This window comes from Emys orbicularis, chromosome 1, assembly GCF_028017835.1.
Source record: "Emys orbicularis isolate rEmyOrb1 chromosome 1, rEmyOrb1.hap1, whole genome shotgun sequence".
Classification (NCBI taxonomy): Eukaryota; Metazoa; Chordata; order Testudines; family Emydidae; genus Emys; species Emys orbicularis.
In genome coordinates, this window is record NC_088683.1 from 369,862,999 (window position 1) to 369,887,539 (window position 24,541).

At 46.8% G+C, this 24,541-nt stretch overlaps 2 protein-coding genes across 2 annotated transcripts; one reads left to right on the top strand and one right to left on the bottom strand.

Moving 5' to 3' along the window:
* Nucleotides 1-999, bottom strand: LOC135895724 (olfactory receptor 52K2-like). Its single transcript, XM_065423870.1, has one exon. The coding sequence runs from the start codon at nt 997-999 to the stop codon at nt 1-3; it is 999 nt and encodes a 332-aa protein (XP_065279942.1).
* Nucleotides 1,000-18,152: 17,153 nt separating this feature from the next.
* On the top strand, nt 18,153-19,091 carry LOC135888904 (olfactory receptor 52N1-like). The gene has a single exon (XM_065416702.1). The coding sequence runs from the start codon at nt 18,153-18,155 to the stop codon at nt 19,089-19,091; it is 939 nt and encodes a 312-aa protein (XP_065272774.1).
* Nucleotides 19,092-24,541: the final 5,450 nt, after the last annotated feature.

Here is a 24,541-nt window from a genome sequence, read left to right on the forward strand (position 1 = left end):
TTAGGTCCCTTTATGAGTAAAAAGACAGAGCAGCCTGTCCCAGATCTGTTTGGTCCTGACCCCATAGATGATGGGGTTTAGTACAGGGGGCACCAGGAGGTACATGTTGGCCATGAGAATGTGGAAATGCAAGGCCACATAGTGCCCATAACGGTGCGTGAGGGAGGAGAAGAGAGAAGAGATGTAAAAGGCTAAGATGGCACAGAGGTGGGAGCTGCAGGTCCCGAACGTCTTGAGCCGGGCGTCTTTTGTGGGGAGGCTGAAAATGGCCCTGAGGATCTGGGTATAGGACACAACGATAAAAAGCACATCCAGACCAGTCACAAAGAATACCACAAAGAGGCCATAGTAACTATTGACACGGATGTCAGCGCAGGCCAGCTTCACCACAGCAATGTGCTCACAGGGCGTGTGGGGGATGATGTTGGTTCTGCAATATGGCCACAGTCTTGCCAGGAAGGGAGTTGGCAGTGCAAGCATACAGCTGTGCAGCAACACAGACAGGCCGATCTTGGCCACCACGGGGTTTCTCAGGATGGTGGAATGTCTCAGGGGCTTGCAGATGGCCACGTAGCGATCCAGAGCCATGGCCACCAGGATCCCAGACTCCATCGTTAAGAAGCAGTGAATGAAGTACATCTGGGTGAGGCAGGCACTGAAATCGATCTCCCTGGAATTGAACCAGAAGATGCTCAGCGTGTTGGGCAGGATGGACGTGGACAGAACCTGGTCAGAGACAGCCAGCATACAGAGGAAATAGTACATGGGCACATGGATGCTTGGCTCCGTCTTTACGATGGACAGGATGGTGAAGTTCCCCAAGATGGCTATGGCGTACATGGTGCAGAAGGGAATGGAGATCCAGACATGGGCCATCTCCAGGCCAGGAATGCCCAGCAGGATGAAGGTTGAAGGGTTGGTGAAATCAGTTTTGTTGGCATCTGACATGGAGTAGGGGAGAAGGTGTACAACTCTGAGGCAAAACGGTGTCTGCTGCATGTACCGTAGGTTCTCGTGACTTCCTGTATGTGCCCAAACTCTAGGGTGATGGTCGCAGTAAATATTCCTTAATGGAGAGACAATGTTAATATGAGACACTACATGCACTACTGTAGGTGTTGTCATGGGTGAAGCAGATTTGTCGCTCTTCACACACTGATAAATGACATTTTCATAATTCAGAGAAATGAATTATGAACAACTGACCCTACTAATGCCAATTCCAAATAAGATGGTGGTCCATGCATCAATAATTCCTACATGTTATGGTGTGGGAAAACTTAATGGGCACCAGCAGGAAACACAGGTGTGGATAGTGGTGTTCCATCATTCTTCCTTAATGCAATGAAACCCAGGGTATAGGGTCTATGCTGTAGGGATTTCCCCATTCACCCAGATGCTCAAAATCTGGGAGTGAAGAAAATCCAAACCTTTTCGAAGACATGCCGAGGGAATCATCCCAATTCGTACACACCGCAGGATAAAAGAACTGTGCATCATTGATAGCAGCTCCATGGAAACACTTGCATTCATAGCGGGGACTAAAACAAAGACAATGTTAGCAAATAGAAAGGAGGGTTGCAAGACAGGCATTGAGAATGGGGGAGGGTGCCATAGTCTGGGACTGTTTAGTTTAGAGAAGAGATAAAGAAGGGGATATATGATAGAGGAGAACAAACTAAATATTGGAACTGATTACATTCCAATGGACAAACAGAGAACAGTTCCCAACCAGTAATATCTATAGACACTTAGTACTACAAAAGGGCTAATTCCCCAAAGCTGTAGGAAATTATCAGCAAAACTGATTGGGAGGAAAAAATCTAGACAGGGAAATGAGAATAAAAATGGGGAGTTCTTTAAGAAGAGTTCATTAGATAGCTAACAATCCTCGATTCCACAATCAAAAAGTGCCCAGCTTTGGCTAGAAAACTGGTTCAGTGGCAAAGTGAAGGCAGCAATAATTGGGGGTGGGGGGGAGGAAGCAATATTGAACTAATGGGATAAAGGGAAAATAGATGGCAAGCAATACATATTAGTAGGTATGAACACTGATTAGGGCATAAAAAACATTGAGGAAAAATAAAAATAAATCCTAGAAAAGGTTTAAGCCAATTCCTAGTGGGCGAAAAGAAACTTGTTAAAGTTGCAGAAAAGGCAAATGTATTCACGATATAGTTTTGTTCTGCATTTGGAAAGAAGTGTTATGATGTACAGATATCACGTGAGCTGATGAAATACTTTCCAGTCCATTAGCAGTCAAGGAAGCTGTTAAAGAGCATGTATAATGGAACCTTAGAGTTATGAACATCAGAGTTACGAACTTACCAATCAACCACACTTCTCATTCAGAAGCAGAAGCACACAATCAGGCAGCAGCAGAGCCCAAAAAGTAGAAGAAAGTAAATACAGGGCAGTTCTGTGTTAACTCTAAAGCATAAAAAAAGAAGGGAAAGTTTAAAAAAAAAAAGATTTGACAGGGTTAGGAAACAGTGGGAAAGCTGGTCTGGGATTAGTTAACAAAAAAGTCTAAGAATATAATTAATGTCAGTCAACAACACGTCTTCTGAAATAAACCCAATTTCATCCTTTAATGAGAATGCATTTGGCTGATCAAGGAAACTTCACAGATGCAATATACTTTGATTTCTCTGAGGCCTTTAATTTGCTAAGGGAAAACATTCAGATAAAAATGAACACTGTACAATATCAGTGAAGCACACCTACAATGGATTAAAAACTGGCAGATCTCAGACAGCAGCTGCCAATCGGCCGTTGTCACCAAATGGGGCTGTTTCTAGTGGGGTTCTGTGGGATCAGTTCTACGCCCGATGCTATCGAATATTTTGATCACTAATCTGGAAGCAAATAGACAAACCCTGCAGATAAAATATGGGTACGACCCAAAGACTGGCAGAGCAGTTACAATAAGGCAGCGAGGGCATGATTACTGATTGATCTAGAGCGTTTTAATACAGCCAAAAGAGAAGTTATCATCTCGGAACAGGGAATGCAGGCCCAACCCCCAGACTACGGGACTGTATCATGGAACAGAGGGGCCTGAGTAGGGTTTTGGCGTCACTGTGGATGACCAACATATCATGAGCTCTCAGTGCGATGCTATGGTGAAAAGGGTGATGTGATCCTTGGATGCATAAACAGGAGACTGGTGGGTTGGAACAGGGGGAGGATTATAGCTCTGCACACAGTATTGGTGCAAAACAACTGCATCCAATTCTGGGGTTCACATTTCAAAAAGGATGTTGAAAAATTGGGCAAGAGTTCAAAAAAAGAGCCACAACAATTCTTCAACGCCGGAGAAAACACCTGACAGTGAGAGACTTAAAGAGTTACACCTACTTCTGTTATCAAAAAGAGGATCAATGGAGACATTAATGAGAAGAACAATGTGGGTTTTAATGGGCTCTTTAATCTAGCGGAGAAAGGCAGAGCAAGACCCAGTGGCTGGAAGCTGAAGCCAGACAAATTCCAAGGGCAAATGATTAGCACCGAGAGTGATAATAAGAGAATAAACAGAATAAACAGTGAGGGTGATTAACCATTGGAACAAACTGCAAAGGGAAGTGGAGGACTCAATGCTTTTCTGGAAGATCTGCTTGCGGGCTTGTCCACACTTAAAAGTCTACAGCTACCGCAGTGCTTCAGTGTAGACACTACTTACAAGGACAGCCGGGGTTCTTCCGGCAGCGCAGGTAACTCACCTCCCCGAAAGTTGGTAACTAGATCAGTGGAAGAATTTTCCATTGACCTCATGCTGTCTACACTGGGGTTAGGTTGCTATAGTAGCAGTTTGGGGTTTCATTAACAGAGGCATAACATGCAAGTCATAGGAGGTGATAGTATTCTTCTACCCGGAGATGGTCAGCCTCAGCTGCCGTTTTGTGTCTAGTCTGGGGCACCAGTGTATAGAAAGGATGTAGAAAAACTGGAAAAGATTCAGTGGTGAGAGACAAAGCAGATCCAAGTTATCGAATACAAACCATACCAAAAAAAAAAGGCTGAAGGAAGTGGTTGTGTTTAGTTTGGAAAAAGGAGATTAAGGTAGGACATGATAGCGGTCTTCCAATACATAAAAAGGTGCCATAATAGAGGTGGCATCATTGGCCTTTCTGGACTAGAACCCTATGAATCGGTGGATAAAGAAACTAGATGAAGCATTTACATTTACTCTGTCTCATAACACACACAAAGGGAACATTCAATTACATTGAAAGTCTGAACATATAACACCGATAAAATAAAATGGTTTACATAATACATATTTTGCCTGTGGAACTCCTTGCCACAGGCAATATTGGGGCAAAGAGCTTATATGAATGGGATTCACAAGTGGATTGGCCATTGAAAATGGCACTGGTGGCACCACCTTTAGTTAAGGGGACTGACACATTCCATTAGAAGACCTCATTTTAATTGCGTAGGAGATTGCCAAACGCTAAAAGTTTGGACTGAAATTTACCACACTGGGCATCTACTTATGCCTGAATTGTTTTTTAAAGTTTCAGGCATTACAATTCAACGTCTTCTTGAATAAAGCAAGGAGACAAAATGTCTTGCTCATGTTGACAAATTCTTATAATTGCCGCAGTGAGGAGCCCTGGCACCTTCACGTTCTCCAGCAGATAAAAGTCAGGTAACATCCCCCCTGTTAACAGCCGGAGCCCTGGGCTTGTTGAGCAGGTGAGCTCCTCAGCAAGAGATGGGTACCTGTGAATTCTGAGACAGAAGTGTCTTCTCTGGGTATCCCCCTCAGGTAGCCATGTCCCACACCTCTCTCACCCCAGCATCTGCAGCAGCATCCCACGCTGAGAGCTGACACAGGGGCATGCACCGTTTATAATATAGCTCTGTGTAATCCCACGGGGTTTCGTTCAGCCTCTAGCAGAGAAGCAGCATTTGGATGTAAACAGGCTGGAGATAAGCCTGTCTGCACTTCTGTGCTATTTATCCAGCTTCAGGAGTAAACAGTAATTAAGGGACCTTCCCGAAAAGAGATGAGAACTCTGGGGCTCTGTGCTGTGTCAGAGAGGAATTGGCTGCTCTGTGCATTTGTGTATATTTAAAAAGTGTAGTTGATTAGCAAGAAAACTCGGGATACTGCCTAGATCTCCATAGGGCCTGATACCCTGTAGATATCTAGGAGGGATGGGTAGATATTAGACAGACAGATCTGGAGAATGGTGACTGAGGGGAGAGACAAGCTCTTTCTACAGGCACACTGAACTGTCCCTGAGGGATCAGAGATCAGTAATTCTCATCAGTAGCTATCATCATGTTGTGCAGCACCTTTCACTGAAGGATTTTGAGAACACCTAGCAAAGGAAAGTGACTATGAACATATCCCCATTATACAGATAGGTATACTGAGGCAGTGGGCGACATGAATTGTCTAATGTGACACACAGATTGAGTGTCAGAATGAGAGACAGAACCTTGGGTTCCTGACTGCCCTGCCTTAACCACAGTCTCTCTATCACACCAAGAGGGAAATGGACTCCGGCTCTGGCAGGGACTGTTGGTTGAGTGGGATTCAGAGGAAAGGCTGGAAGAGGGAGCCTGAGCATTCGCCATCCTCTCATGATGAATCTGAGGTTTCCAGAACTAGCTGGGGTTTGTGAGCTCCCCGCTCCTGTGAGGTGTGAACTCCGGGGCTCCACTTCCGCTCCTCTACTGGTAGGGGAAGTAGAAGTGGGTGGCAAGAAAGAACAATTGTTCTCCATTTTTTTATAGCAGCCTTTCAAGTACTTGAAGACCACTAGTGTGTCCTCACCTAATGTCCATTTTTTCTAAACTAAACATACCCAGTTCCTTTAGCCCTTGTTCCTATGGCTTGAATTCTATCCCTTGGATCATCTTTGTCTCTCAACTCTGTATCCTTTCCAGTTTATCTACATCCTTTCTATACATGGGTAACCCAAACTGGACACAATAGTCCAGATGAGGTCTAACCAGCGTTAAGTAGATTGGTACTTGCACCTCCCATGACTTGCAAGCTATGCCTCTGTTAATACAACTGAAAATTGCATTTGCTTTTTTTTTTGCAATAGCAAAAAAATCCACATCCTCAGAGATGTAGCTATATCAACCTAACCCCGGTGTAGAAAGCAGGAGGTTCAGGGAAGAATTCTTCTATCAACCTCCCATCTCACCTCTCGGGAGAACCCAGCCATTGGTGTAAGTAGTGTTCACGCTGAAGTTCAGCACCAATGCCACTGTAACGTTTTAGGTGTAGACAAGCCTTCAAGTATATGTTTCATCGAGTCTGGATCTGCAGACATGAGGAGTTGGAGAATCCACCACTCCCTTCGCAGTTTGTCCCAATAGTTAATTACCCTCAATGCTAAACATTTGGCCCTTATTTCCAGCTAGAATATGTCTGGCATCAGCTTCCAGCCATTGGGCCTTGCTTTGCGTTTCTCCGCTAGATTACAGAGCCCATTATTACGTATGGTTTTCTCCCCATGAACCTTGTGGGAGGGCTGACTTTGTCAGGCATCATCCTTGTCTGGTGAACTGCAAAATTCAAACACAGGATGATGGGGACTGGCTCTGTCTGACATTGAGTCTAAAGCTGCCTCTGGAAGCCCGGTACCATAAGCTTGTAGATGCTAAACAGGTACACAGAAATCTGCAACAGCTACCCAACCAAGTGATCAAAAACAACCCCGATTAGGCAAAAATTATTAGTCAGGATGGGCAGGGATGGTGTCCCTAGCTTCTGTTTGCCAGAAGCTGGGAATGGGTGACAGGGGATAGATCACTTGATGATTCCCTGTTCTGTTAATTCCTTCTGGGGCACCTGGCACTGGCCACCGTCAGAGGACAGGATACTGGGGTAGATGGATCTTTGGTATGACCCAGTAGGGCCGTTCTTATGTAAAAAGCTCATGGCAGTAATAAACAGTAAACAGGGTGGAGAATTTAGCAGGGCAATTTAAGGATAATTATTGGGTCAAAACCAAGACTAGAACTGGGTAGGGGAAGGGTGAATGCTTACAATAAATGGAAAACACAAACAAACCTTGGGGCTCACTCCTCAGTGTTAGGGAGGAGGGGGACGGGTGGTACAGCTTGCAAGCTTGTAGCAACTCTGATGCAATAAATGGCGATCTAGACTGAATGGTCCTGCCTCCAGATTTGGTCCTAGAACTGATCCCTGCAGAACCCCACTAGAACCCCCCCCCCCCATTTGATGACAATGGCCAACTGACAATGGCTTTAACACAGTACTGTCCCGTATTTGCCTTTTTGGGTTTGTTTGTTTTTTTTGCTTTCCTTCTGCCTGATTGTGTACTTCTTGTTCCAACCGATGAGATATGTGGTGGATCGGTCCATTCATAACTCTGGTGTTCGTAACTCTAAGGTTCTACTATAAATGGTGTTTAACATCCTCTTTGACTGCTAATGTACTGGAAAGTATTTAATCACTGCTTGTGATATGAGTATTTCATGCTACTCCTTTCCAAATGCAGATAAAAAATATTTCTTGAACACATCTACTTTTTCTGCAACATTGGCTACGTCTACACTACCCGTCGGATCGGCGGATAGTAATCGATCTATCGGGGATCATCTAGACGCGATAAATTGATCCCCGAATCGATGCCCGGACTCCACCTCGGCAGGAGGAGTAAGCAGAGTCGACGGGGGAGCCGCGGCGGTCCACTTGCCGCCGTGAGGACAGTCGGGTAAGTTGAACTAAGATACTTCAACTTCAGCTATGTGAATAGCGTAGCTGAAGTTGCATATGTTAGATCGATTCCGCCCCCCGCCCAGTGTAGACCAGCCCATTAACAAGTTTGCTTTCTCCCTCTTGGAATTGACCTAAACGTTTTCTAGGATTTCTTTTCTTCTTAATATACTTAATAATTTTCTTTTGTTATCCTAAGCCCTTCCGAATATGTATTTTTTCCATGATGTCTTTAATGTACCTTATCCATTTTCATACATTCCATTTTCTATTACTTGCTATCTTTTCCCCCCTGTGTCGCTTCCCCCGCCCCCAATTGCTGCATTCACTTTCCCACTGAACCGGGTGTGATGAGTTCCCTCAGGATGCCACCTGCAACTGGGGTACCACTGAGCCCCCAGACCCACCAGCCTGGGCTCCCTCTCACACTGTGGTTCTGTGATAAGTTGCCAAGCTCACTCTTTCACCAGAAAACACACAGGTAGGGACCCACCCAGCTGCAGAACTTACAGGCTGCTGTGATCACCTCTGCATGGGGAGGCTACTGCTAAGGAACTGCCCAGCTGCTCCACAGCACACCTCCCTTTGTAGTGTAAACCCAAAATTATATTGTCTTGTGCTGAACAGATCTGCACAGCGTAAGCTTGTGAAATTTGTCCCCTCCCTCAATGTGGAGAGAGAAAATACAATGTTTTGCTCCAAGTTATAATTCCCACATACTGGTGTTAGAATATAGCTATTTAGGCCTGTCTGCAAAGGCCTATATTTTAAGAATTTAAGTGCATTCTTATCACGTAGCTAGTTATAGAGGTACAAAGAAGGAATCAAAATCACTGTCTGCCGGTGTAAGGGCCTTTTCTCACTGTGACAGTCTGAGGCCCTGTTCCTAGGTTAAGGACTTTGGCTATGCAGCAGAGGCAGCCATAAGCTGGGAAGTCACATCCTCACGTTCCAAACTAGTCACATGGAAATAAGGTGCTAAGGGGCTGTTAGGAACACAATCCTGTCCTGATATTCCTATCACCTCCAGAAAAAGGGAAGAGCCTAGAAGATTTAAAGAAAACTGAGTTTGATAGCATCCTGTCTGCAAGAACTCACTTATCAATAGCTGGGGTGTGAAATCCTCATTTTTTTTTCGGTTCATCACTGTAGTCCCCACTTCCCTATTGTTTATTTGCATGGTCTCTGTCTGGTTCTGTGATTGTTTCTGTCTGCTGTATAATTAATTTTGTTGGGTGTAAACCAATTAAGGTGGTGGGATATAATTGGTTAAATAATCATGTTACAATATGTTAGGATTGGTTAGTTAAATTTCAGTAAAATGATTGGTTAAGGTATAGCTAAGCAGAACTCAAGTTTTACTGTATAGTCTGCAGTCAAGCTGGAAGGGGGGAATGGGAACAGGGAATGGGTGTGTGGGAATTGGAATCATGTTTTGCTAAGGGGGAGAAATGGGAACAGGGAAAGGGAACAGGGATACAGGCAAGGCTCTGTACAGGGGGACACTAAGGAAGGAAATTGGAATCATGCTTGCTGGAAGTTCACCCCAATAAACATCGAATTGTTTGCACCTTCGGACTTCGGGTATTGTTGCTCTCCGTTCATGCGAGAAGGACGTGAGCAGGTGAAGGAATAAGCCCCCTAACATCTGGTTTGTGATAAAGCAAAAGCCAATTTATTAACTAGAAAAGATAGATTTTAAGCCATTATAAGGGACATCAAACAGATCAAAGCAGATTACCTAGCAAATAACCAAAAATGCAATCTAAGCATAATATCCTAAAGAGAGTGGATATGAGTAGCAAATCCACACTCTAATTGTTAATTCAAGCAAGCTACAGGTTCTTAAGAGGCAAACTGCACTTGCTTGCAGCTTAACAACCCCTGATATTCTTTTCACATGCTCTCTAGCCTGGGTCCAGCCCTTCCCTCCGATTCAGTCCTTGTTCCTCAAGTCTTTCCAGGAGTCTCTTTGGGCAGGGATTCAGTGAATAACCATGATGATGTCACTCCCCTGCCTTAAATAGCTTTTGCATATGGAGGGGATCATTTGTCTCCAAACTTAGTTCCCATGCCTTTCAGAGGAAAAACACTGTTTTTCAAAAATGGAGTCCAGTAACAGGTTATCTACTCACATGCCCCTGCAATGTCATAGCAGCCATGACTTACACTTATGAAAGGTCAGGGCATACGAGCTGAGAATGTCAACTGAGAAGGAGAACAGAGTCCCAGGCACTCAAAACCAGTGGGGAACAGGGAATGGGTGTGTCGGAATTGGAATCATGTTTTGCTAAGAAGGGGGGAAATGGGAACAGGGAAAGGGAACAGGGATACAGGCAAGGCTCTGTGGTGTCAGAGCTGGGAAGGGGGACACTAAGGAAGGAAATTGGAATCATGCTTGCTGGAAGTTCACCCCAATAAACATTGAATTGTTTGCACCTTCGGACTTTGGGTATTGTTTCTCTCTGTTCATGCAAGAAGGACCAGGGAAGTGAGCAGGTGAAGGAATAAGCCCCCTGTAGCGAGGCGGCGTGGCTCCCAGCTGCCCCTGTAAGGGACGAGCCAGAACAGCCTCCAGAGTGGGCGGAGTCACCGCGGCCTGTCCCCGCCCCCGGAAGTCAAGGGGCGGGACAGGAAGTATAAAGGCCAAGCCACAGCACTCAGTTGCTGGCCGGCCGCGGGAGAGGACAGACGCTGGTGCCCGAGCTCCCGCTGGGCTGAGCCTGCCCAGAGCCCGGTATCCTGAGGAGGACTGGCTGAGCCTGCCCAGAGCCCGGTATCCTGAGGAGGACTGGCCGAGCCGGCCCAGAGCCCAGTATCCTGAGGAGGACTGGCCGAGCCGGCCCAGAGCCCGGTGTCCTGAGGAGGACTGGCTGAGCCGGCCCCGAGCCCGGTATCCAGAGGAGAGGCCTGAGCTTCCCCCCGCCGAGGGCCCGGAGGAAACGATCAACCTACACAGTGCTCGGTGCCCGGAGGAGGAGCCCATGGTCTGGGACACGGCAGACGAGCCTCAGGATGTGCAGGTACCCATGGAGGAGGAGATGAGAAGTGGCCCGGGGATAGCCGACCCCGAACCCATGTCAGTGTGTTGCGGTCAGGATCCCCACTGACCCAGCAGCAGACGGACTGCTGCTGATAGGGCCCCGGGCTGGAACACAGTGGAGTGGGTGGGCCTGTATTCCCCCCTGCCACCCCCTCGCCGGGTGGCAGTCTCTCCTCCTCCCTGCCTGAGGGCCTGAGCCCTGAGCTATTATTGGTTTGCTCAGCCCCTGCCTAAGGGCCTGAGCCTTGAACTATTATTTATTTGCTCAGCCCCTGCCTAAGGACCTGAGCCTCGAACTATTATTGGTTTGCTCAGCCCCTGCCTAAGGGCCTGAGCCTTGAGCTATTATTGGTTTGCTCAGCCCCTGCCTAAGGGCCTGAGCCTTGAACTATTATTGGTTTGCTCAGCCCCTGCCTAAGGGCCTGAGCCTTGAGCTATTATTGGTTTGCTCAGCCCCTGCCTGAGGGCCTGAGCCCTGTACTACGGTTGGCTGCCCGCCCCTGTAAGGGACAAGCCTCATCCTGGAACGTCTACACCCCCTAACAACTGGTTGGTGATAAAGCATCTACAGTAGAAGGCCAAGCAGTGGCAGAAGGATTTGTAGTCCTGTCCTTGGAGGAAAGTCACTCTGCAGGCAGTGTTGAGAGGAACGTGGGAAGTGCCAGCATATCTAGCGAACTCTGTAAGTGAGCATTTGGAGACTAACTGCTGAAGTATGTATAACGGGGTGAAAACCACATGTTTGTTAGATACTGGCTCCGAAGTCACCACCATTACTGAGTTGCATTTTCAAAAATACTTGAAGGCCAAGGAGCTGACCATGCATAGCACACAGTATGTATGTCTAACAGCAGTTAATGGACTGGCAATCCCAGTGGTGGGGTGTCTCGAAGCAGAAATAGAGTACATGGGCCTCACATGGCCAATAAAAAGCGTCTTCATCCTGAAAGACAAAGCCTCTGAAGGGAGGCATGTGGGAGAAGGAATCCCAGGGACCCTTGGAATGTTTTGCTCTTTTGCGCTACGCAAGACTCTTCACATTTCTGAAAAAACTGTGTAATAACCTGCTCCCTCTGCCTGACTGAGGCTTTTTCTACACTACAGACCTTACAGCAGCATAGCTATATCACTGTAAGGTCTCCCATGTTGCAGCTCTATGCCGATGAGAGAGAGCTCTCTGGCCAGCATAATTAAACCACTCCCAATGAGCATCTCCCGCTGTCCTAGCACTGTTCACACGGCCCTTTGGTCAGTCAGAGGTGGGTTTTTTTCACACCCTTGACCGAAAATAGTGTTCCATCTCCATGTGGCTTCTTCCTTCCTTCACCACTGCCCTGTTACCTCTGCCCTCTCCTCTGGTCTCCCCACTGGTACCAGGGGTTGTCTTGGGAATTCATAAGAAGGAGTCACAGTCTGCACTCAAAGAAGGGAGGTGTGATTACAACTAAAGCAGAGTTACACAAGGTAAGGGAGAGCCATGCGCTCCCAGCTGTGTGTCTGGTGCAGCCGCCACTCAATGGCCCATTCTCGCTAGCCCCAGGCTAGTTTCTCCTAACATGTGCTCTGCTCTTCAAGGCCTGGGACATACTTCTAACTGCCAGGGCAGGGCTGTGCATTTCAGCTGTCTCACCCCCACCCAGCAGCCTACGTAACCACCCATTCTGAGTGCTGTTCCTCCTCCACCTGTCCCATCCACCCACTTTCTGGTTTGTTACACACAGTAGCTGTGTCTTCTCTGAATTTGATTGATAAGCTCCTTGGGGCAGGGGCTGTTTCTCCTTCTGTGTTCGTGAAGGGCCCAGCACAAGGAACCCTGAACTGGACCTGGGCCTCTGGAGGCTTCCACAATACAAATAATGATCATAAATAATAAACACAACTATCCAGGTAAATCAGGGCCTGGCCCCTCCTCTTTGCCTTTAGCTACAGACGAAAGTCAAACCATTCTGGCCAGCTACAGAGTGTTAGTAACTTTAATACAGGTGCACATGGCGACCCCCTTTCAGCTTGGACAGGAGAATTCGTACAGTCTCATTCCTGTGCTTAAAAACCCAGGTTCTCTGCGCTGGAGAAATACCCCGATGAGCCAGATGAGCAGACAGAGAGTTCAGCTGTGGGAATCCAAGTGTCCTCCACCTGCGGCAGTCCTGGAAAGTCTGACTCAGCCTGGAACATTAGATTTCATTTCCACCTGGGAGAGACTGGGAGGAATTGAAGCGAGAGGGAGAGAACAAAACCAATGCAAACACTATTCCAGTCTCTATCCAGCCTACAGGGCCCCCCTTGTTCCAGGGCAGTGGTGGGGGAAGGGCCAGGCCTCTGTTCCCAGGTCAGGCCCCCTGGCTGCCCTCGATCCACAGGAGTATTCTGTTAGTGTTGCTTTTCCTGAGTCTGTTCCCCCGAAGCCACCCCAGCGGTGTGTTGGCAGGTTTCTGAGTGGCAGCGGAAGTGGAGTCCTGGAGTTCACACCTCACAGGAGCGGGGAGCTCACAGACAGCAGCTAGTTATGAAAACCTCAGATTCCCCTTGAGAGGATGGCAAAGGATAAGGCTCTCTCTTCCAGACTTTCCTCTGCATCCCACCCAACGAACCATCCCTGCCAGAGCGGGAGTCCATTTCCCTCTTGCCGTGATCGAGAGACCGTGGTTAAGGCAGGGCAGTCAGGTCTCCTGGGTTCTGTCTCTCATTCGGACACTCAATCTCTGTGTCAATTCATGTCGCCCTGTGCCTCAGTTTACTTATCTGTATAATGGGGATATATTAATAGTCACTTTCCTTTACTAGGTGTTCTCAAAAGCCTTCAATGAAAGGTGCAGCACAACATGGTGATAGTTACTGATGAGAACTACAGATCTCTGATGGCTTAGAGGCAGTTCAGTGTGCCTGGAGAAAGCGCTTGTATCTCCCCTCACTCACCATGCTCCAGATCTGTCTGTCTAATATCCACCCATCCCTCCTAGATATCTACAGGGTATCAGGCCCTATGGAGATCTAGGCATTATCCCCTGTTTTCTTCCTAATTAACTATATATTTTAAATATACACAAATACATAGAACAGCCAATTCGTCTCTGAGGGCAGAGCCCAAGAGTTCTCATCTCCCTTTGGGAAGTTCCCTTAATTACTGATTACTCCTAAAGCTGGATAAAGAACACAGAAGCACAGACAGGTTTGTCTCCAGCCTGTTTATATCCAAATGCTGCTTCTCTGCTAGAGGCTGAGCGAACCCCCCGGGATTGCACAGAGCTATATTATAAATGGTGCACACCTCTGTGTCAGCTCTCAGCGTTGGATGCTGCTGCAGATGCTGGGGTGAGAGAGGTGTGGGACATGGCTACCTGAGGGGGATTCCCAGGGAAGACACTTCCATCTCAGAATTCACAGGTACCCATCTCTTGCTGAGGAGCTCACCTGCTCAACAAACCCAGGGCTCCGGCTGTTAACAGGGGGGCTGTTACCTGACTTTTATCTGCAGGAAAAGGTGGAGGTGCTAGGGCTCCTCACTGCGGCAATTATAAGAATTCGTCAGCATGGGCAAGACATCTTGTCTCCTAGTTTCATTCAAGAAGTCATCGAATTGTAATGCCTGAATCTTAAAATAAAATAAAATAAACAATTCGGCCATAAGCAGATGCCCAGTGTGATAAATTTCAATCCAAACGCTTAGAGTTTGGCAAACTCATACGCAATTATAATGAGGACTTCTAATGGAAGGTGTCAGCCCCCTAACTAAAGGTGGTGCCACCAGCACCACTTTCAATGGCCAATCCACTTGTGAATCCCATTCAGCTAAGCTCTTTGCTCCAATAATGTCTGTGCCAAGGAGTTCTACAGGCAAAATAGGTATTATGTAAACCATTTTCTGTTATCAGTGTGATATATTCAGACTATCAATGTAATTGAATGTTCCCTTTGCATGTGTTATGAGAAAGAGTAAATGTAAGTGCTTCATCTAGTTTCTTTATCCACCGATTCATAGGGTTCAAGTCCAGAAAGGCCCATTTGATATCCAGTCTGACCTCCTGTATAACACAGGCCAGTAAATTTTACCTAGTTGGCCGTGGATTGGGCTCCATAGCTTATGTTTCACTAAGCCCTCGTCTACAGTAGGATTTTACATCATAGAACCATAGAGCCACAGGGTGAGAAGGCTCCGCAAGGGTCATGTAGACTAACTGCCTGCCAAGAAGCAGGATTTGTTGCATCCAGGATGGATGATTGTCCAGCCTCCTTTGGAAAACCTCCAGCGAAGGAGCTTCCATGTCCTCCCGAGGTGACTGTTCCATTGCCCTCCTGTTCTGACTCTTAGGAAGTTTTTCCTGAGAATTCATCTAATTCTGCTGTGCTGTAGTTTGATCCCATTGCCTCTTGTCTTGTGCTATGTGGAAAGAGAGAACATTTCTCCATCTCTTTTATGGCACCCTTTCAAGTGTTTGAAGACCGCTATCATGTCACACTTTTAATCTCCTCTTTCCAAACTAAACACACCCAGTTCCTTCAGCCTTTTATTCATATGGTTGGTATTCCATACTTTGGATAAGCGTTGTCTGTCAGCTCTGGATCTTTTCCAGTTTTTCTACATCCTTTCTATATACTGGTACCTGGAACTAGAAACAAAACTCCACCTGAGGCCAGACCTGTTCCGAGTAGAAGAATACTATCACCTCCTATGACTTGCATGTTATGCTCCTGTTAATGAAACCCAAAACTGCATTTCTGTGGGGTTTTTGCAATAACAAAAAGAAATCCACAGCCATGAAAGATGGACCTATAGCAACCTAACCCCAGTGTAGACAGCATGAGATCAACATAAAATTCTTCCAGCAACCTAGCTACCACCTGTCTGGGAGGTGGATTAACTACGCATTCTGGAGAACCCCGGCTGTCCTTGTAAGTAGTGTCTACACTGAAGCCCTACGGTAGCTGTAGCCTTTTAAGTGTGGACAAGCCCTCAAGCAGATCTTCCAGAAAATCATTGAGTCTTTATCTGACATGTAGAACTTGGGAATGCACCACTTCCCTTTGCAGTTTGTTCCAATGATTAATCACTCTCAGTGTTTATTCTCAGGTATCAGAGGGGTAGCTGTGTTAATCTAGATCTGTAAAAAGTGACAGAGTCCTGTGGCATCTTATAGACTAACAGACGTATTGGAGCATAAGCTTTCCCGGGTGAATACCCAATTCGTCAGACACATGAGTGTTTATTCTGTTCATTCTCTTATTATAACTCTCAATGCTAATCATTTGGCCTTGGAATTTGTCTGGCTTCAGCTTCCAGCCACTGGGTCTTGCTCTGCCTTTCTCCGCTAGATTAAAGAGCCCATTATAACCCACATTGTTCTTCTCATGAACCTCTCACTTGATCATCTTTTTGATAACAGAAGTAGGTGTAACTCTTTAAGTCTCTCACTGTCAGGCTTTTTGTCCAGCCTCAAAGCTTTTTTGTGCCTCTTTTTTGCACTCTCGCCCAATTTTTCAACATCCTATTTAAATGTGGACCCCAGAATTGGACGCAGTTGTTTTGCACCAATACCATATGCAGAGCTATAATCCTCCCCCTGTTCCAACCCACCAGTCTCCTGTTTATGCATCCAAGGATCACATCACCCTTTTCACCACAGCATCGCACTGAGAGCTCACGATATGTTGGTCGTCCACAGTGACGCCAAAACTCTACTCAGGCCCCTCTGTTCCATGATACAGTCCCGTAGTCTGGGGGTTGGGCCTGCATTCCCTGTTCCGAGATGATAAGTTCTCTTTTGGCTGTATTAAAACGCTCCAGCTCAATCGGTGTGCCTGCCCTGGCTGCCTCATTGTAACTGCCCTGCCAGTCTTTGGGTCGTCTGCAAATTTTATCTGCAGTGATTGTCTATTTCCTTCCAGATCACTGATCGAAATATTCGATAGCATCGGGCCCTTTTTCATATTTTTGGGGCTCTGCTGCTGCCTGATTGTGTGTTTCTGCTTCCAAACGAGAAGTGTGGTTGATTGGTCAGTTCGTAATTCTGGTGTTCGTTACTCTAAGGTTCCATTATACATGCTCTTTAACAGCTTCCTTGACCGCTAATGGACTGGAAAGTATTTCATCACCTCATGTGATATCTGTACATCATAACACTTCTTTCGAAATGCAGAACAAAACTATGTCGTGAATACATCTGCCTTTTCTGCAACTTTAACAAGTTTCTTTTCGCCCACTAGGAATTGGCTTAAACCTTTTCTAGGATTTATTTTTATTTTTCCTCAATGTTTTTTACGCCCCTAATCAGTGTTCATACCTTCCAATATGTATTGCTTGCCATCTATTTTCCCTTTATCCCATTAGTTCTATATGGCTTTCCACCCTGTTATTGCTGCCTTCACTTAGCCACTGAACTGGGTTTCTAGCCAAAATTGGGCACTTTTTGACTGTGGAATCGAGGATAGTTAGCTATCTAATGAACTCTTCCTAAAGAACTCCCAATTTTTATTCTCATTTCCCTGTCTGTATTTTTTCCTCCCCATCAGTTTAGCTGATAATTTGCCACAGCTTTGGGGAATTAGCCCATTTGTAGTAATAAGTGCCAATAGATATCGCTGGTTGGGAACTGTTCTCTGTTTGTCAATTTTAATATAATCTGTTCCGTTCTTTATTTTTCTCTCATTGATCATATGCTCCCTTTTCTGCCTCTTCTCTAAATTAAATAGTCCCTGACTTTTTATTCTATCCACATTTGGCAACCTCCCCCATTCTCATACCCTGTCACAGAACCCCCCATTTTATTTGCTATATTCTTTATAGAGACTGGGTGACCAAAACTGAGCGTGTGTCCAGAGCAGGCTATTCTCCACCGTATTCCTTTGACATCTGAACATTATCTTTGTTTTAGCCACTGCTGTGAATGAGCAGGTGTTTCCATGGAGCTGCTAGCAAGGATAAACAGTTTTTTTTTCTCTGTGGTGTGTAGCACTTTGGACGTTTCCCCCGGAACATGTCTTGGCAAAGGTTTGGATTTTTCCCCACTCTCAGATTTTGAGCAACTGGGGGAATGGGAAAATCCCTACAGCATAGACCCTCTAGCCTGGGTTTCATTGCATTTCTTGCTGATGCCTATTAATGTTACCCACACCACAATTTGTAGGAATTATTGATGCACGGAACATTATAATATATGGAATAGGCACTAGTAGGGTCAGTTGTTCATAATTCATTTCCCTGAATTATGAAAACACCATTTATCAGTGTGTGTAGAGTGACAAATCTGCTTCACCCATGAGAACACCTCCAGGAGTTCATGTAGTGTCTCATATTAACATTGTCTCTCCATGCAGGAATTTTGACTGTGATCATCACCCTAGAGCTTGGGCAAATAGGAGACACGGTTCTGCCTCAGAGTTGGACACTTTCTCCCCTACTTCATGTCAGATTCCAACACAACCGACTTCACCAACCCCTTCACCTTCATCCTGCTGGGCATTCCTGGCCTGGAGGCAGCCCATGTCTGGATCTCCATCCCCTTCTGCACCATGTACGTCATAGCCATCTTGGGGAACTTCACCATCCTGTTCATTGTGAAGAGGGAGCCGAGCCTCCATGGGCCCATGTACTATTTCCTCTGTATGCTGGCTGTCTCTGACCTGGTCCTGTCCACGTCCATCCTGCCCAACACGCTGAGCATCTTCTGGTTCAATTCCAGGGAGATCGATTTCAGTGCCTGTCTCACACAGATGTACTTCATTCACTGCTTCTTAACAATGGAGTCTGGGATATTTGTGGCCATGGCTTTGGATCGCTACGTGGCCATCTGCCATCCCCTGAGACATTCCACCATCCTGACAAACCATGTGGTGGCCAAGATCGGCCTGGCTGTGGTGCTGCGTGGTTGTGTGTTCGCACTGCCCGCTCCCTTCCTGGCAAGGCGGTGGCCGTATTGCAGAACCAACATCATCCCCCACACGCACTGTGAGCACATAGCTGTGGTGAAGCTGGCCTGCAACGATACCCGTATCAGTAATTACTATGGCCTCTTTGTGATATTCTGTGTGAGGGGTCTGGATATGCTTTTCATCACTGTGTCCTACACCCAGATCCTCAGGGCCATCTTCAGCCTCCCCACAAAGGACGCCCGGCTCAAGACTTTTGGGACCTGCAGCTCCCACCTCTGTGTCATCTTAGCCTTTTACATCCCATCTCTCTTCTCTCTCCTCATGCAGCGGTTTGGCCACAATGTGGCCCTCCATTTCCATGTTCTCATGGCCAACATGTACTCCCTGGTGCCCCCCACGCTAAACCCCGTCATCTACGGAGTGAGGACCAGACAGATCAGGGGCAGGCTACTCCGGCTCTTTTCTCATTAAGGGACCTAAATTTTTCTCCTGGTGCTCTGGCTCTCAGACTGAGCTCCATACAGAACTGGCTGGTGACATGTTGCCTGGCTCCCTTACCTGAATCACTGTTTGTACAGTAAAAGTGACATTAAATCCTTTCCTGACCACACTATGCTGTGTCGGACTGACAAACTGGGAAATCGGTCTGCGTACAATTCATTAACTCGTAGGGGGGGCATACTTCTAGTTGCTGGTAACTGGACTTTGAGGACCCGCCCAGTGCCCCATCTCTTCCTGTGGGTCGCTCACTCTTCCCCCCCCCCCATCTGTTGCTGAATTGTCTCTACCTCACCACACCTTGCTGCAGGGACTTCAGTTCAGATTTTGGGGTGGGGAGGGCAATTTTACTGTGATCCCGATGGTAGTTAGGCACTTGCAAACTCTTGTGTCTTGGCAGATAACTTGGCAATCAGGTAAATAGTCGTCAGCCTGTTCTTTCACCACGGAGGGCTGCTTACCTCCTCCCCATACTGTGTTGCCCAGGGCAGCAGTCTGGGAGCTGACCTTGTCTTTGAAGACTGAAGGAAAAAAAGCATTGAGTACTTCAGCTTTTTCCACATCATCTGTCACTATGTTGCCTCCCCCATTCAGTAAGGTTCCCACACTTTCTCCAACCACCTTCTTGTTGCTAACATACCTGTAGAAACCCTTCTTGTTACCCTACACATCCCTTGCTGGCTGAAACACCATGTTTTCTTTGGCCTTCCTGATTACACAGCTCTCCTCCCTGGGCTGATCCCCTGGCCCCTCTGGCTCTGGTCGGCACTGCTCCACTCCCAGCTCAGCCTGGATCCCTTCTCTCTCCTTAGCAGTAGGAGTCCACAAAGAATAACAGGGAGTCTGGTTCATTTGCTACCAGTCACATTGAGTAGCAAGCATGATTGAGCATTGAATCTCCTGTGTTCCTTTCAACCTGCCCAGACCTGAAATGTGGCACCCAGAGTGTGGCAAAGACCCATAATGAGGCACAGACAAATATTATCCTTGCAGGGCACTCCAGATAGATTTGTAGATAATATGGCCACGAGGGACCCTGCTCTGACCTCCTGCATCACGCCGGCCATAGGGCTGCCCTTGATTAATTCCTTTTTGAACTAGAGCAGATCTTTGAGAACAAACATCCCATCTTGATTGTCAGTTGTCAAGGCTGCTCCCCACTCTGACACTTCGAGTGCAGAATGTGGGCGTCCGCAAGAATCTTTAAAAGTACTTGCCACTAAAGGCTGCCTTAAAATGCCCCAAGGTTAAAGATTCCCTGGCCGTGGACTGTTATCGCTGCCAACACCGAAATGCAAAAACCTCCCTGAGAATGCAGGAAAGTGCACTTGGGAATTCCTTCCTGTGAGGTGCCCTCAAGCTCTTTTAATCCAACCCCTGGAGAGATCTTGAAGAAAAAAAACAAAACTTCTGTTTATACCAGCTGGGAAGTATGGAGCCCTAGTTCCTCTCAGTAATTGGGTTCAGCGGAATTAGACATGTTTACAGAGAACCTCCACCTTTAACTCCATCCTCTTTGGAACCCCCCTTCAGGTAGTTGAAAGTTGCTATCAAATCTCCCCTCACTCTTCTCTTCTGCAGACTAAATAAACCCTGTTCCCTCAGCCTCTCCTCGTAAGTCGTGTGCCCCAGCCCCCTAATAATTTTCATTGTCCTCTGCTGGACTCTCTCTAATTTGTCCACTTTTAGACCATTGCAAGTTGTTTGATGTAGTTCAACATGACATTCAGATTAACAAACTAGCACTAGACAATGTCATTAGAGCACTCATTAGATGGAGTGAGAACTGGCTAACTGATAGATCTCAGCAAGGAAACATCCATGGGGAATCATCATCCAGTAGGTTTTTTCTCATGGTTCACTAAGGTCCTTAAGAACCTAACTCCCACTGATGTCTGTCTCCAGAAGTCCGGCTGATGAGAGGAGCCTATTTCTACATGAGACTGTCAGCTATGAGCCCTCTCCTAGAGCGAGATGCCTAGAACAGGTCAGCGTTTTCTTGTGGAAGACCCGAGAGAGACGTGGGAGACCTAGATCCAAAATCTCTGCTCTACCGTATTTGGAGTAGGGACATAAACACACGTCTCCCACATCACACGTCAGCACCCTGAACAGCATGCAAATGAGAATTTCACATGGGGCACACAGTATCTCCATTTGGAGCTCTTCCACTTTGTACAAATAACCTTTTAGGGGATTAGGGATTTGAATCTCCCACATTCCAAGCGAGGGCGCTAAGCCACTGGTCTATGGGATATTCTGGGGGTGCAAATACATAGACACATGTGCACATAAAACACACTTATCCACATGCACTCACACACAGCGATACACGTGCACAAACACAGTTGCACACACACAGAGAGATGCATGTGCGCACAGACAGGCAGACATGCACACACACACACACACACACTTGTACGTACACAAATTCCCGAACTGCAAGGCCCCACCCAGGAGGCATGATCTGAGAATGCCTAAGGGATCAGGCTTGCTGGGGAGATGGGCGGGGGAGCACCACATTGGAGAACCCCACCAGAATTGAGGCCTGAGTGACGACTCTGAGCAGCTCGTTAGCTGTGGGGCAGCGTCAGTGCTCAGGTTGCTTTGTGAAGGCTTTTAGTGGAATCTCCTACAGGGTCAGACAGCAGATGAGCTGGGGTTTGAGAAAGGCATTAGCGCCTAAATAATGTATTTTTCTAAGTGCCTTTGTGGATCTAGCCCTGGATGCCTTTTTGGAAGATGCTTTAGTCAAACAGAAGTTAAGGTTCAAAGCCAAGGACGCTGGCTGGCTATGCTGGAGGAAACAGTCAACTTCACGGACGTCCACCTCTCACTTTTAAAGAACTATTTCCTCCTGTCTTTGTATAAGGAGCAGGGTCCCTGCAGTAAAACAGTTTTTTATCTGTTCTTCCCATCCTCCAGTGGCTCTAATGTCCCAGCTGCTTGCCCTGCTAGAGCCTGGGTAATGCCCCTTCCTTAGGTGGCTAACAGCTCTCATACCGTCATGGGACGAGAACATGGTGGGATGCTGTATGATTGAATAATGACCAGTTTTATCATTGTTGCTACCAGTTATACAATTGCAACAAATGTTGTACAAAGTATGTCCTGTCAGGTGTCAATGGGAAAGTTATGATTTGCTCATTATGATTATCCTGTTTATATGCAAGTAAAGCAGAGTTACACAAGGTAAGGGAGAGCCAAGTGCTCCCACCTGTCTGTCTGGTGCAGCTGCTACTCACTGGCCCGTTCTCTCTAGCCCCAGTTTTGTTCCCCCAAACATGTGCCCTGCTATTAAAGAGTTCAGCTGCGGGAATCCAAGCGCCCTCCAGCTGCAGCAGTCCTGGAAAGTCTGACTCAGCCTGGAACATTCAATTTCAATTCCACGTGGGAGAGACTGGGAGGAAATGAACTGAGAAGGAGAGAACAAATCCAATGCAAACACTAATCCACTCTCTATCCTGCCTACAGGGCCCCCCTTGTTCCAGGGCAGCTGTGGGAGGAGGGCCAGGCTTCTGTCCCCAGGTCAGGCCCCCTGGCTGCCCTCTATCCACAGGAGTATTCTGTTGGTGTTCATTTTCCTGAGTCTGTTGCCCCGAAGTGACCCCAGTGACTGTGATGCGTTGGCAGGTTTCTGAGTGGGAGCGGAAGTGGAGTCCTGGAGTTCACACCTCACAGGAGCGGGGAGCTCACAAACTGCAGATAGTCCTGCAAACCTCAGATTTCCATTGAGAGGATGGCAAAGGCTCAGGTTCCCTCTTCCAGCCTTTCCTCTGCATCCCACCCAACGAATCATCCCTGCAAGAGTGGGAGTCCATTTCCCCCTTGGGGTAATGGAGAGACCGGTGTTAAGGCAGGGCATTCAGGTCTCCTGGGTTCTGTCTCTCATTCTGACACTCAATCCCTGTGTTACGTTGGAAAATTCATGTCACCCTGTGTCTCAGTTTACTTAACTGTATAATGGGGATATGTTCATAATCACTTCCCTTTGCGAAGTGTTTTCAAAATCCTTCAATGAAAGGTGCTGCACAGCACGATGATAGTTACTGATGAGAATTACAGATCTCTGATGCCTTGGAGTCAGTCCAGTGTGCCTGGAGAAAGTACTTATGTCTCCCCTGAGTCACCATTCTCCAGATCTGTCTGTCTAATATCTACCCATCCCGCCTAGATATCTACAGGGTATCAGGCCCTACAGAGATCTACGCATTATCCTGAGTTTTCTTGCTAATTAACTATACATTTTAAATATACACAAATACACAGAGCAGCCAATTTCTCTGTGAGCACAGAGCCCAAGAGATCTCATCTCCCTTTGGGAAGATCCCTTATTTACTCCTAAAGCTGTATAAATAGCACAGAAGTGCAGACAGGCTTGTCTCCAGCCTGTTTACACACAGATGCTGCTTCTCTGCTAGAGGCTGAGTGAACCCCACTGGGATTGCTCAGAGCTATATTATAAATGGTGCACACCCATGTGTCGGCTCTCGGCGTGGGATGCTGCTGCAGATGCTGGGGTGAGAGAGGTGTGGGACACGGCTACCTGAGGGGGGTTCCCAGGGAGGACACTTCCACCTCAGAATTGACAGGTACCCATCTCTTGCTGAGGGCTCTGGCTGTTAACGTGGGGGGGGGGGGTAGAGGAGGGCTGTTACCTGACTTTTATCTGCTGGAAAAGGTGGAGGTGCTAGGGCTCCTCACTGTGGCAGTTTATAAGAAATTGTCAGGATGGACAAGACATCTTCTCCTCTAGCTTCATTCAAGAAATTGTCAAACTGTTATGCCTGAAACTTTAAAAAAACAAACAAACAAAAACCAATTCAGCCATAAGCAGATGCCCAGTACGGTAAAATTCAGTGCAAACACTTAGAATTTGACAAACTTATACACAACTGAAAATGAGGTCTTCTAATGGAAGGTGTTAGCCCCCTTAACTAAACATGGTGCCACCCACAAAACTTTCAATGGCTAATCCATTTGCGAATCCCATTCAGCTAGGCACTTTGCTCCAATAATGTCTGTGGCAAGGAGTTCCACAGGCAAAATAGGTATTATGTAAACCATTTTCTGTTATCAGTGTTATATATTCAGACTATCAATGTAATTGAATGTTCCCTTTGCGTGTGTTATGAGACAGAGTATATGTAAATGGTCCATCTAGTTTCTTTATCGATAGATTCATAGTGTTCAAGGCCAGAAGGGCCCATTTGATCATCCAGTCTGACCTCCTGTATAACACAAGGCCATTAAATTTCACCTAGTTGCCCGTGTATTGGGCTCCATAACTTGTGTTTCACTAAGCCCTCGTCTACAGTAGGATTTTACATCATAGAATCACAGAGCCACAGGGTGAGAAGGCTCCGCAAGGGTCATCTAGTCTAACTGCCTCCCAAGAAGCAGGATTTGTTGCATTCAGGACA

What these genes read in the sequence shown, in the direction of transcription:
- LOC135888904 (XM_065416702.1), top strand. Translation starts at nt 18,153, where the DNA reads ATGTCAGATTCCAACACAACCGACTTCACCAACCCCTTCACCTTCATC.
- LOC135895724 (XM_065423870.1), bottom strand. Translation starts at nt 999, where the DNA reads ATGCAGCAGACACCGTTTTGCCTCAGAGTTGTACACCTTCTCCCCTAC.